The 13,727-nt window shown below is 41.6% G+C and overlaps 1 protein-coding gene across 6 annotated transcripts in view; it reads left to right on the forward strand.

Annotated features, from left to right (window-relative positions):
• Positions 1–13,727, forward strand: part of VPS13B (vacuolar protein sorting 13 homolog B) — a 459,420-nt gene that overhangs the window by 437,536 nt on the left and 8,157 nt on the right. For all 6 annotated transcript variants that reach the window (XM_065627245.1, XM_065627244.1, XM_065627248.1 and 3 more), the window contains exons 57-60: positions 2,708–2,884; positions 3,785–3,955; positions 10,563–10,739; positions 13,179–13,281. In XM_065627245.1, coding sequence (XP_065483317.1) covers positions 2,708–2,884; positions 3,785–3,955; positions 10,563–10,739; positions 13,179–13,281 — 628 coding nt within the window. The remainder of the gene's footprint in view (positions 1–2,707; positions 2,885–3,784; positions 3,956–10,562; positions 10,740–13,178; positions 13,282–13,727) is intronic.

The raw sequence follows: 13,727 nt of genomic DNA on the forward strand, positions 1-13,727 counted from the left end.
ATTTTCACCACATTAATCTGCAAAACAACAGGTTGGTTGACCCCGTTCTGCTCACCATTTTCCCATGCGTAAATCTCCGTAATATCTGCACAAACAGTATTCCCATACAGCTATGCCTTTTGCTCCAAGCAGGATATAATCTCATTTTGCCCTTAGCTGTGTGCAAGACCACTGCTGCCCTGTGGGAGGGGGCAGGATTTGCCCCAAAGCCTCCAAAGAGAATGTGTCAGGCTGCCCCAGATGTTGCAAAGGAGCGGCCAAAATCCATGTCTTGTAAGCAATGAATGGGGCTGGAGAGCTCTGCCCAAATATGCTGATTAGCAATGCTTGTCTCAAATTAGCAAAATTTGCAATGGAAATCTCCCATCTTTTTCTAATTAAGTTGGCTTCTATTTAAAAGTTAATAAAATTCTATTTCAAACTATTGCTGGTATCAGCCAGATCTAACTCTGTAGTTGCCTATAAAGAAAATGCAGTGGCACTCTGCTAATACAGTCATAACTATTTCGTATTAGCAGATACAATTACTAAGCATACTTTGGGAAATAGTAACCTGACATGATACTATATTCCTGCAAGGTAAAATGCAGCACAGAACATGCGAATTGAGGGAATATTCCTGATTCATCATTTTCCTATTCCTGACTTACTCCCACACCCTCCTCCTTGGGTTAGGTGGTCTGTGCCAGCAGTGAGGACCCATCATCTTTGCTCTGAGCACTGGCCAAGGAGAGTCACCCTTGCTGCAGGTTGCATGTTCCTCCCGTGCACTCTCCAAGGGTGAGCGTGCTCCTTCCAGAGTTGCCCAAAACCGACAGGCTAGGGCCAGACAGCAACACCCTGTCCCTGGGATACCAGGCAACCCCTCAGCTTTGTGTTTAACTGGTTTCGTTCCTGGTTTTAATCCAGCTTCCATTCTTGAACATGCTGGCTGGCCAAAGAGGTGAGTGGAGTTGGAGTCTCTCGTGTCCCAGCCTGGCGGTGCCTGCAGGGCAGCAAGGTGTTAATCCACGGTGTCATGCAGCCCGCTTTCCATCACCTCAACCCATCCCATCACTGCATCAGGACAAGGAACGCCAAGGACATTTGGGGGGAAAAAAAATAATCTGTCCGTTTGTAAGGGATTATTGATCAGAAAAAGCAGAAGGAGCATCTCTTCCATCTGTACACAGCTCCCCGCCCCTCCAGCATTTCATCACTTCACACAGTGGCACAGATAATTTGTTAAAAATACTACAGCAAGGGAGCCGCAGGCCCAGCCTGGAGCGCCGGCTTCCCCTGGTCCCCGGCAGGGAAGGACTGCCAGGGAGCGCTGCTTTCCAGGGCAGGCACCGCGGGGCCACAGCCCTTGTCTCCGCTCTGCTCGTCACAGTGCCAGTAGTGCTTATTTTTTGGTTTTATAGTTCATCCCACCCTCTCCCTTATGTCCACTCCGGTTCCCACTTTTTGTACTACAGATACTGGAGTTCTCAACCTGCCAGGGCTGAAATGTGGGACAGATTCAACAAGAATAATAGATTTTCCGGGAGCTTAGAATGATAGTATGTGATTAATTCATTTCATATGAGTAACATTTTCTCTTCTGTTCAGTTTCATGATTCAGCCTTCCACAGGAGTGACTGGGAGGGGTTACTAGAAAACAAGAAAAGCATCTGGATAGCAGGAGTTTGTGGTGATGAGATGGGAATGAGGAGGGCAGCGCAGATCAAGGGCCCTCAGCAGGAGAGCAGGAGGCCAATCTGTCCATCTTTCAGTGTCTTGTGCTGGTCTGACAGTGCCAGTTGAAATTCATGATACCAGGGCTCAAAGACCAGGCAGTTCCTATTTAACGTTTATTGCCATTTCTGAATCGCTCTCTCTGGGCTGCCAAAAAAAAAGTTATGCGGCACTATTTCCCTAATAAATCTGCTGCCAACCAGCCTGAGAAAGAGAAGACCTGCAAACAGCTTTCCAGCAACAGATTGCTGCACACTCAGCCATCCAGCAAACTGCTGGCAACCCTGCATTTATATAGGAAACCAGATCCGCAGATACCTCTCCTGGGATATGCATAAGGAATACTCCCCTATGAGTAACCTAATCAGCATGTAGATGTCATTGCTGTTTACACAACTGTACTGAGCAAAAGACATTTGTCTGGCTTTCACTGCACTCGGAAAGAAAATGATCAGCTTAGAAGGGTTGGGGTGGATTTAAAATAACTTCTTAAGCACTTGTCAAAAATCTGCATCCCCTTTCCTAACACTCCATCAAGCAATTGACCTCCACACTCCCGTAAAGCAGTACATTGTATCAGTGTAAACTCCCTGTCACAATCCTATCACATAAGGATGTGAAATCACAACGCTGCCTTATAGCATCTAAAACCAACCCAGCGATCTGAACTTGCAGTCCCGTTCGTCCATAGCTGTGGGGCTCCAGCATCCGCCTCCCTAGCACACTTTTAGCAGAAATACGGGAAGCTCCTGGAAGGAAGTCATTCTAAAGCTATTTGTGAGTTTGCCAAAAGGATTTCTTTGATTTACGAAGTATGAAGGATTGCCATTTCTGAATTCATAGTGGATGAGTTATTTCCCGTGTTTTGCTCAAAGGAAGTTCATAATGCAATGAATTCTAGTGTGAAAAAGAGAATTAAGGAATAACCTTTTCACAACTGCTGCTTCTGCAGTTTTTGCAGCGGTAACATGTGTCATGTTTCTCCACACAGGCTGGGTTGTCGGATCGTTGGAAATTCTTGGAAGCCCGGCTAGTCTGGTGAGAAGCATAGGGAACGGCATAGCCGATTTCTTCAGGCTCCCCTATGAAGGGCTGACCAGAGGCCCGGGAGCATTTGTCAGTGGAGTTTCCAGAGGAACGACATCGTTTGTAAAACACATTTCCAAAGGTAGAGCTTTCACTTTGTTGCTCCAACTACTGCTTTGTTGTCATGCGTCGTTAAAGGATGTGTTAAAGTTTTAAACAATATTGCTTGCAGCTTTGTTTGGCTTGCTAGGCTGCAGTGAAATGCTGGGAGGGTAACAAAGCTCACATATAACATCTTATGTATTAAACAGATCACCGGTTAACTACAGTGCATAAGAATGTTTCAGAAACTTCAGAATTTTAAACCTCCCAGTGGGAAATGGAGATCGGCTCAGCCAGTATTTCATGTGATAACTGCATTAAAGGTGTTCTGCACTTCTGCTAACCATCAGAAATTCTACACTCTGTCGCCTCATCATATTTATTATTTCTTTAAAAAAAAAAAAAGTAGATACAGTTGTCATAACTGTGCAAGTATGCGGATAGGTTTTGACAGCGGGGCTGGGCTGGCCTGGGAACAGAGGCAGCTCTGGTTTTGTGAAGCCTGTACAAACAGTGCCATCGCGTGGCTCCAGCCGCCCGAGGGACTGTGGCCCGGCTGCCCCCGCTCGCTGCTGCTCCGGGCTCCCTCCGACCGTCCTCCCGGCTCCCTCTGTAATGTATTTGTTTACCTTTCCATCAGCCTCCCTCCGTTTAGGTTAGCCTTAGAGAAGTTTGGGAAGGGGGGAAGGATGTGCGGATGAGTTGCTGTTCCCACCGGCCAGGCAAACCTGGTGCAGGCTAATGTAAAAGGCGTGACATGGACCGTAGCAGCAGTGTGGTGATGCTTAGCAAATAGTAAAGCATGTTACACATGGGCAACTTTTCAATTGACTTGCTGTTCTGCTCGTAAGCTTACTATTGCAGTGAGGCATAGAATGTCTCCGTGGTTTAAATTAAAGCATTTTGATTCAGACCCAAATGTATATCTCCATGTATTTAGGTACACTGACGTCAATTACCAATCTGGCAACAAGTCTTGCTCGGAATATGGATAGGCTGTCACTGGATGAGGAGCATTACAACAGACAAGAAGAATGGAGAAGGCAGCTTCCAGAGAGCCTGGGAGAAGGACTGAGACAGGGGCTTTCTCGTTTAGGCATTAGCCTTCTAGGTAATGTACTATTAAATATCAAGTTGAGTGATAACACTGTTTTCTGATCTGCTCACCAGTCTTTTCTACTTGTGAGTTATAATTGCAAATTCTGTTTGTTTTGTTGTTTTCTTGTGAAATAGCCTCACAGTATGTATATGAGATACTGTTTCTTTTTATCAAGGTTTAGTGACTTTTGTATATGTTCTTTGCTGATAAAATAATTGGAGATATAGAACAACTTTGCACTCTCTTTGTGCAAATAATAGTTTCATTGGTACACGATGTATATCTGAGAAAAAAAGGATAATTCTGCACTGGGCAGGGTGACTTGTAACTAAGTCAGCACAAAGACGTCAGCACGCTGATGTTTACTTTCCAATGAGTTATAGGAATGCCTTCTGAACCTGCTTGTTTTTGCTGCACTGTAGATATCAGGGATTCTTAGTTTTGTTTGGAAACCACTTGAACTTGGTGCAGATGTTAAGTAAGCTTTGATGAGGAATTCTGCTTTTACAAAGAGACCTAGATCATCCTGACTCAGTGTAATTGTGTTCATCAAGCAGTCAAGTGTTTCAGTTAGAAGTGAAGATTACTCTGGCCATTTCAAAATAGTACCTAAAATTTGAAAACTAACCCGGACTGGAAAATATCTCTGCGAGAAGTTTTGCAGTAAGGGGCTGGATTTTCTAGGTCACTTCTACTTGTCACACAGCAAAGGAATGCAGAACTGTATTGTTTGGCAGAGTTCCTCAGTACGTATTAAAGAGTATGAATCCCTTAGAGATCAAAGTGACCAAAAGCAGTCCAGTGCAAAAGGTTAGAAGAGCTGAAGCTTGAAAGGATTTGTCCTCTTTCTAATCTTCAGTAGTGTACACAACTCCTAAATTTGCAACCACAACCCTGAAAGCCCCGAAGAGGAAGTGGTAAAAATGTTACATGTTTAGGTTAAGTTACTGGAAATTATTTTAAGCAATAACATTAGATGATGTGAAGCACTGTCATTTGATAATGCCTGTAAACCAGCAAGTGAATGTCCTGGGAGACGTGTATAAAGGAGAGATTTCATATATTAGTAGCTACTGTCCCAATAGTAAGCTGTTACCGGTGTTGCAAATCGAAGGCAGTTCAGGGAAGGTTTTATTTTTCCTTCTTATTTTGTGGGGCTAAGGGCAGTCAGGTTGAGTAGCTGGATGAAAGATCATACTTTCAGAAGCACTGTGTCAGGCTGGGGTATGAGTGCTGGTGAAGTGGTTTGGTGATCTTGGCTCAGTTATTATTATAGTAAGACAGCGAGATAACGTTGTGGCTATTCCCTTCACCGACACGCCAGAGCCCTGCAGAGCTAAAACATCAGCTCTACAGCCCAAACTAAAGAGCAAAACTTTGTGGCTTTGGCTGTAACACGACAAAGTTTCTGCTGTCCAAGAAAGCCGGGAACTTGTAACATGCGTATAGGAACACGCTGTGCCTGTACCTCCCTGCGCGTAAGGCTTCGGGTGTTCGTGGGAGTCTGCCCGGGTGAAAACAAAACCGAAAAGAAAGAGTGCGAATGTCAGTGTCCCTGATTTCCTAAGAAATCAGACTTCATTTTAGAAACTTAGAGTTTCATATTAATGTTTAAACACTGCTTCTCCACAAGCTAGGATCTTGTTCTTACTCCCGCTATTATTATTTAGAGATTCTCCCCTGCTAAATACCCCTGTTTTTAGCACTGGAAGCAACAAAGCACCCAGATAAATAGCTACAGTTATTCTGCTGCTGGACTTGACAAGTACGGGACTTCTCACTGAGGAATCAGAAATATTCCAGTGAATTTTTATCAGGCATATTTTTTTTAATTTAAACCTGATATTTAAAAAGCATGTTTTCTCTGTATACTCAGCAGCATTCATGTAACTTGCTCTGAGACCTAAATTATGAATAGACCGTGATTTCAATTTTTAAAAATGCATCAGAAAGCTGGTTTTGTGCCGACAATTTACTTTAAAGAATATTGTGGCTTCCCTCAAAATAAACAGTCGTAGTTGAAGGGGAGGTACCACCATGCTGCTTTCTTTCACCAGCACATTCAGAGTAAACATGAACATGCTCACTCTAAAAATAACTCCAGGTTCTTCATACATAACGAAAAAAAGTGGAGCTGCCGTGTTATTTTCCTTCACAAGGATGAAGAGTTCAGATGAGCACAGGAATGCAGAGCACGAGACTCTTTAAAGCCATAATTTCTATCACTTTCTAATTGTAAAATTGAGAAGTGTGAAAAAGATTTCCAAGATAGTCAAAGTACCGTCACATTTGTAAATGCCATCCGACTCATGCAAGCAGCTTGAAGAACTGCAAATGCAGATTTTGTGCCTCGGCACAGGCATGTAAGAGCCCTCAGGTCACCGGTGCCTTGTGGCAGCTACACAGAAAGAAGAGTTTTGTTTCTGATTTTTCTGAAAATCTGGCTCGTGGTGGCCCTGATTCAGCAAAGCACTTAAGCACATGCTTAAGAGCTTTGCTGAATCAGGGCCAAAATAATGTACTCTCGTCTCCTCCTCAGTGCAAGTTGTTCCCTGTGGTACATTCTTAAGTGCTTTGTCCTGTCTCGTTTTAAATGACTCAAGTGCTTTCAGGGTGTTGTTTGATTTGATGTTATCTTTGGCCGGCTGTTGTCTTCTTTGCTAGTTTGGGGGAGACTTCTGGGTCATTTTAGTAACATTTGTGCACGAAAAGAAGCAAAAGCTTATGATAGGTGTGGTTTTTGTTTTATATGATTAGACAAAAATGCAGTGAAATTGTGTTTAAAATATTCAAATGATCGGCAGACCCCACCAAGGAGCTATCGTTTGCATTTTGTGTGACAGGGTCAAGTTTAAATAATAGTTGATAACATGTAAAAGAGAATATTGAAACTATAGGTTGTATTTTCAACTACTGGTCCTAGTGAAAAATATCATATTGAAGTAGCTCCCTTTAGGAAGTTGAGCATTTCTGAATAACTGAAAAGCCGACAACACTGTTAGAAAAGACATTTTTCACAACAACAAAAGTGCTCAGCATTTCACTTACTCCTTCCTGCTTTTGGGGAAAGTCAACTGATAGTAATACTGACGGACAGTGTCACTGTGCTGTTAAGAGAGGGTAAAGCCTGCATTTCAGACACTCAGATTTTTGTTACTGGGGGTGGTGGTTGTTCTTGCTGTGCAGCTATCCCTGAATCGGAGCCGCTCTGTGCTTGCCTGTCTACAAGTGAGATACTAAGAGCCAGTGCTAATCCTGAAGACGTGTGCTATTCCACACACTAATTCTGCAAATATATTATTGCACGCCAGCAGGTGCTCTTTTCTTTTAGCTGTATTTTTATGTGATGTTTGCTGTGATGAGAGAAGGCTTCGGCTGTATTTTCGATGTGAAACACTTGTGGCAATCCTGAAGGACAACAGAGACAAGAAAAAGAAGTGAAATGGTTTCAGCTTGGCTAATTTCCAGCCTCATGGCAAAGCAAGGCCAGTCTCTCCTGGCAGGGGATTCTTTGCAATTATTTCTTGGTCAGAAGAGTTTGTGACGAGCAACCCAGGCTTTGCTAAACTCTGTAAGCCGTGCTATGCTCACCAAACATTGTTAGTCTGTGCACAAACCAGTTGCTGCCCGTAATCAAATTCTTCTTGAAGTAATACAGTGATATACTCTGAACTATCTGAATTTTGTAGTTATCAAAGTATCTTTTTTATGGTTACGGAGCAACATGTATTAACCAGAGTGCACCCCAGCTGATGTTTAGCAGATGTCACGGTGTTGCTGGAACCTCTTTACATCCAGTAATGGAATAATATGTTTTTGTTTTGTTGCTTTCGTGTTTAATTTTATTGAGGTTTTCTTTATACATGCATGATTTGTGTGTACATGTGTGGACATGCATATAAAATTGAATGCCTAGGGTAAGGAAGGAAAGAAAAATAGAGAATGGTTTTATTAAAAAAATAATAATCATCATAATGGGCAAGGGGCATTACAGAGAAGGGACAGGGACAGCAGCAGGACACCATAGCTGTCTCTAGACTGTGAGAATGAGAGTGGGAAGGGAGGAGCGTGTGGTTCCATGCTCTTCTCCCCTGATACCCAACTGAAATCTGGGGGGAGAGACCTGGGTAAATCTGTCCAGCATGGTGCTCCTACCACTAAGTTTATGAAAGGAAGAAGCCACGTGGACACCAGGGAATATCTGCTTGGCACAGTGTCTGGTGCTAGGAGATGCAATGAGCCACACACGTGTCACCATTATCTCACTGCTGTTGGGTTTTGAGGTTGCTCAGCCTTTGACCAGCCGGCACAGATCCGGCTTCCCCCATGCAAGGGTGGTAGGATCAGCCACTCCTTAATTAAAAGGAGTAAGGTTGTAGTTTATCTGATTTGTGGGTGCGACCACAGCACATGAATGAGCTATGTCAGTGAGTTGCAATTTGATATTACAAAGGGTGAGCAGAGAGGGAAGAGGAGATCATTTGTGATATTTTTTGCAGGCAGAAAGACAGCACTTTTGAAAGGATTTGGCACATAAAAATGCAATGGCTTCACAGACAAGTTCAGAGCATGCATAAAATGGCAGAATAACAGAAGGTGTGGAAGTACTAAACAACTGGCTAATTAAGCTATATATTATTTGAGGTACTATATAAATAATCTTGTATAACACAGTCACAGCAGTTTCCATTCCGTTTCCTTGTCCTCTGGGCCTAATTCCAGCTGAGAAGTGCCTGGAGCATACCACGGGTCCTTTGGAGTAGGCTCTTATTTATTACTACCCTGTAACATTGCTCAAGTGTATTGCAGTAAATAATTTACTAGTGCTAGGACTTAGGTGGATTACATTTAATAAGGCAATAACTTCTGTTCTGAAAGTGCAGTTGCTGTGGATGACCTCGATAGATAGGGTGAAGGAGGTCACAGGGTAACATAACACTGTAACTTAGCAGAACACCACGGATTGTTTTATGCCTTCAAATGCATCACAATGTACAAAAGAAAAGACTGGACAAACAATCCCAATTGTGTAATGTGGTGTTGGGGTATTATTTTAGTCAAGCAGCAGGAGCAGCTGGTGAGTACTGACGAAACAGAATTCAATTGAAAATTGTATCATTTCCATGGAATGGCATTAAGGCAGCTTTGCGGTACGAAGGGTGAACGTTCAGCTGCACGCTTGGCTTCAGTGACTCAGCTCAATAAAAACTGGGTATCACATTAAAAATAGACCAGCGTTTTCTGGAGAAATAATATACATTTATCAGTAAAGGACACACATACAGAAGTTGGAAGCAATCTCTTTAAGAGGAGAGGGAGTCATTTATGGGGGATGCAAGTTTCTTGAATTGCTGATGGATAGTATCCCAGGGGCAAGGAGCTGGAGAAATGTGTGCTGCTTCTCATCCTCATCTTTTCTTTGGACAGAATACCAGTGTACATGTACGATATTAGTTCTTGTTGTTCAAAGTCAGCAACTTCTCCGTTTATCCACTAACGGTAACTAAAACCATCTGAAAGCCAGTTAGCTGTTAGCTGACTAGTGCGTGTCACGCTGGTAAACACATGGGGCCAAATACCTCAGCTGTGATTGTCCGAATCTGTGGAATTATGCCTGGATTTCCTTCCACACACAAAGCAGAATTTTCAAAGATGTCTGGGTTGCAGTAAAAGTGCCTGGTTACCAAGGTGACACTTGGTCCTACTCCTTAAATAATTGTTTTATCTTGATATTTGCAGCTGAAGCTGCAAACTGGGAGCTACCCGAGAGCCTGCAAACTTGCTTTTCACTGAGCAAAGAGCCTCGGATCAGGCAGACCGTTTTCTAGCTGATGTCACTTAGTCCAATCCTTGTACTCTTAGCGATTTCCAAATAGCTTATCTATCAAAATTACAATAACTGGAGATGTCTGTGGTTAAGTGGCTAGAGTAAACTCAAGATCAAAGGAATGTACCACCTCACATACCTGTTTACATTTAGGAAGATTTAAGTCGGAGTTCTCTGTTGATACTAAAAGCTGGGAAGGTCACGGTGTCACTTGTAAAAGTTTGACCCATGTGCATTAAAGTAAAATACGATCGTTTTCACAGAAAAGTAACAAAAAGTCTCAAAGTCTAATTCTGCTAATCTTAGCAATATATCAAAAGTTGCATTAGCTTATGAACATTTCTGGCAGTGGAAAAGAATATAAAAATGATCTATTGAATACAGGCAGTTTTTATTCTCATGAAGTCAATCTCAGGCTTACGTGAAAATCTCATTTCCATAACAGCTCGAGTCCTCTAAAACTGGTGGATTTTATTCCAAGCCCAGAATTTTCAGAATTGCTACACAGAATGAGCTAAACTAACTCAGCAAAAGCATTTTGTGAAAGTACTTGAAAGATGAAAACTTTTCTGTCAAGTGATCTGAATGTTTAAAAAAGTAAAATACATTAAAAGAAAGGAAGTTGAGATTAAATTTAAACTGAAGCTAAGGTATTGTTTAGCTAATTGGTCATATGCTAAATAGCTGTATAAGAAGGGTGGTGTACAGTCTGTAATTCAAGCATCATTCAGCTCCAGTAACAACATTTCCTCTTATTCTCCACTAATTGCTGGGGACTCTTGTTTTTTTCAGGTGCAATTGCTGGGATCGTGGATCAGCCGATGCAGAACTTCCAGCGAGTATCAGAGGCCCAAGCTTCAGCTGGGCACAAAGCCAGAGGGGTCATCTCGGGTGTGGGGAAAGGAATCATGGGCGTCTTCACAAAGCCTATCGGAGGGGCAGCCGAGCTCGTCTCCCAGACAGGTTATGGTGAGTTTCTCTATTTCCAACGTTTCTGTTTAAATTTTAAAGTGCTCTTCAGATACAACCTGCTAAGTCTGACTTATCCGTCTCAGTAGTTGTGTGACTTAGAGAAAGATTTAGAACTGCCACTGCTGAATAGTTATAAATGTTGTGCTTGTTTTCTTAAAAACCATAATGTTGTGCTTCTTTCTCGTGTTACCGATCAGTGTTGTACAGCCACAGAAACACAGAACGCAGAATGCATGAAGTAATTCTTGGAATACAGTAGAATTAGTTACAGAAACATGTGCTTACAAAAGAGTTTTTGACATGAAAGTATTAGCGCAACACTATATTCAATTAGAAGATTATTTTGAGATTGCTGTAACGGCAGGGAGAGAGCTGTGCTGTCTCTACAGGAAGAGTTGTGTTCCTGGGAGAAAGAGGTGAGTCATGTAGTGGGAGCATCCCCGTTAAACTGGAGAGCTGGGAAAAGACAATCCTGGTTTTGGATATACGGGTAACCTTTTAACAACTGGAGGTGGGTTTTCCAGCTAGACCAAGCACTTTGTGGCAGTGGTGGTGAATCTTTTCAGATTGATGTGAATAATTATGGACGACCACAAGTTGTAAAAGATAAAATAGCAAAATACACTCATTTATTTGCTTCCAGTTATCAATAAATCAAAGCTGTTGGTCTAGATATGTTAAGGGGGGTTGGGAGGGCAGTTGGGGAAGAAAAGCAGGGACACCTGTTGATACAAGGACAACGTGTCAAAAATTTTTCTTCACTAATTACACCAAACAAACCTTGAAGACTTAAGCCTTTAATCACTAGCAATATTTATGTTTGTGATATGTAGATTAGAATATGAGTAGTTCTCCTAGGACTTAAGTTTAGGATATTTTTTCCACACTTCCCATTACATTCAGAGCTTATTCCTTGAAGCAATCTATTTAAAGAAATAATTAAACATTGAATTATTACAATTCTTTCAAATAATTGCCTTCTCTTGTTTGTATGAGTGTAAATAATAACTGTTCTCCTGAATTACGCGTCCCATAAGTGTAAAACCTGTATCAGTAAAATCAGAAACATTTGGCTGTTGTTTTTGCTGCCTGTGGCATTTTTCTTTCTAGATTTAATTCTGCTGCAGTCTTTATCAAGAAACTTGTAACAGTAGAGGTACGCTTTTCATGGTAGATACAGTATACAAGACATCATGTTTTTCATGAGCATGTGACAAAAAGAGTTAGCCAGGAAAAACCATAAAGACTGTATCAATAATAGCTGACAGCGCGTGAGAGGAAAACACAAAGTTCAAGTAACTATTACCCACAACTGGATTGGAAGTGGGACCGTGCCTCTTGGGGGGACCGAGGGGTGGGGGACCACACAGAAGTAAACACATGTTCTCTCTCCATCTGTAAATAACATTTTCACTCACATAATGCTGAGAACCTCGGTAAGCCAACTGTTACAACTGGGTTGCTGCTTTTAAGTATTACCATCAACATGTGTGCTAAAAATTAAAGGGTTTTTTTCAGCACTGATGTTTTGTTTGAATTATTATCCATTGTGTAAAAAGGAATCTAAGTTATTGACACCCTTACACAAAAATGCCTTTTGCTTCAATGGAATGCTTAATTAGACAAAAGAAAATTTCTTTGTTTATTTAAAGAGTAACTTTGCACTAAACCTTATAACCCTGGTGCTTGCTGTGTAACCTACTTCCTGTCTGTCTTGTAAAAATTTTTAAAACTACTTAATTTGTGAATTTTTTTGCAACCCACTCAGTCTTTCTGGTGGCCATAGCCCATCTTTAAAAGTTCACAAGCCATCTAAAAGCATACATACTGTATCATCTTCAGCTTTGGATCATCTATTTAGAAACCCATTTAACTGCATCTTGTAGTCTCCATTCTGTGCTAGCACTAAGAAGAATTCACAATAAACCAGATGCCCCGGGAGATCTCATAAATGTGTATGGATCTGTGTTTAACAGCTGGATTAAGTAACTGAACATTTGAATACAGTATCTAAGCAAACTTGCTTTCTAATTTGTACCGATCGTGACACGTATATGGAAGTATGTTAATATTAAGCAAGAACGTTAACAACGGTCTTGATTTTTTCTACATAAATCCTAAGTGATGTGTCCGATCCTTCTCTGAAATGATGGCTCTCAGGAGCATTATGTTTCTCTTGATTGGGAGTGTATGTCTGAGTTTTAGAATAAGCAGTGGGGTTTTTTTTGTTTCTTGCTAATGCAAGATCACTGGGGTTAAGTGCACAACTCTTGCACTGTAATATTTAATGAATTATCTTGACTATAGCTTCCAAAGATGTGACATCATTTTGGATCTGCACTGTTTTATGAACTGCTCAAAACAGATGACATCACTACAACATGTAACTGTTTTGTAGAAAACAACTACTAAAAACCTCAAATTCTCTTACCACAGGTATTTTGCACGGAGCTGGACTTTCTCAGCTTCCCAAGCAGCGTTCTCATCCAAATGATCAACATGTTGAGCAGGCTCCAAATAGCCACGTCAAATACGTCTGGTAAAATTATTTAGACACTTGCTCATTTTTACATCCACGTTGTTTATTAATAGGTTTCTGGCCTGTGGTCAAGTTAACAGGCTGCTTCCCTAGGAAAGGCTGAGTTATGGCAGTTTGTTTGGGAACATTAAACACAAAGGTAGTGCATAGAAACCCAATCTGCAAATGATGGGCTGCTGATCTGCTTCCAGCTTTGGAACTACAGACCTGATCTTTATTTAATGGCATTCAGTGAGTTCTTACTTATTTATCATTGCACTGAGCCCAAGAAAAATACTGCACATCTCCAGAAACAGCTGTTAGTGAAGATAGCTTTGTTTTCTGCACTGAATTCTTAAGCCCCTTCTCAGGGTAATTTTTCTATTAGGGTGGGATAATAGGCTGACCTAGCACGGTTATTAGGCCAATTTTGCAGTGAATGATTAAGGAGTTTTGATAAATAACAG

The sequence above is a fragment of the Caloenas nicobarica genome, chromosome 2, assembly GCF_036013445.1.
Source record: "Caloenas nicobarica isolate bCalNic1 chromosome 2, bCalNic1.hap1, whole genome shotgun sequence".
NCBI lineage: Eukaryota > Metazoa > Chordata > Aves > Columbiformes > Columbidae > Caloenas > Caloenas nicobarica.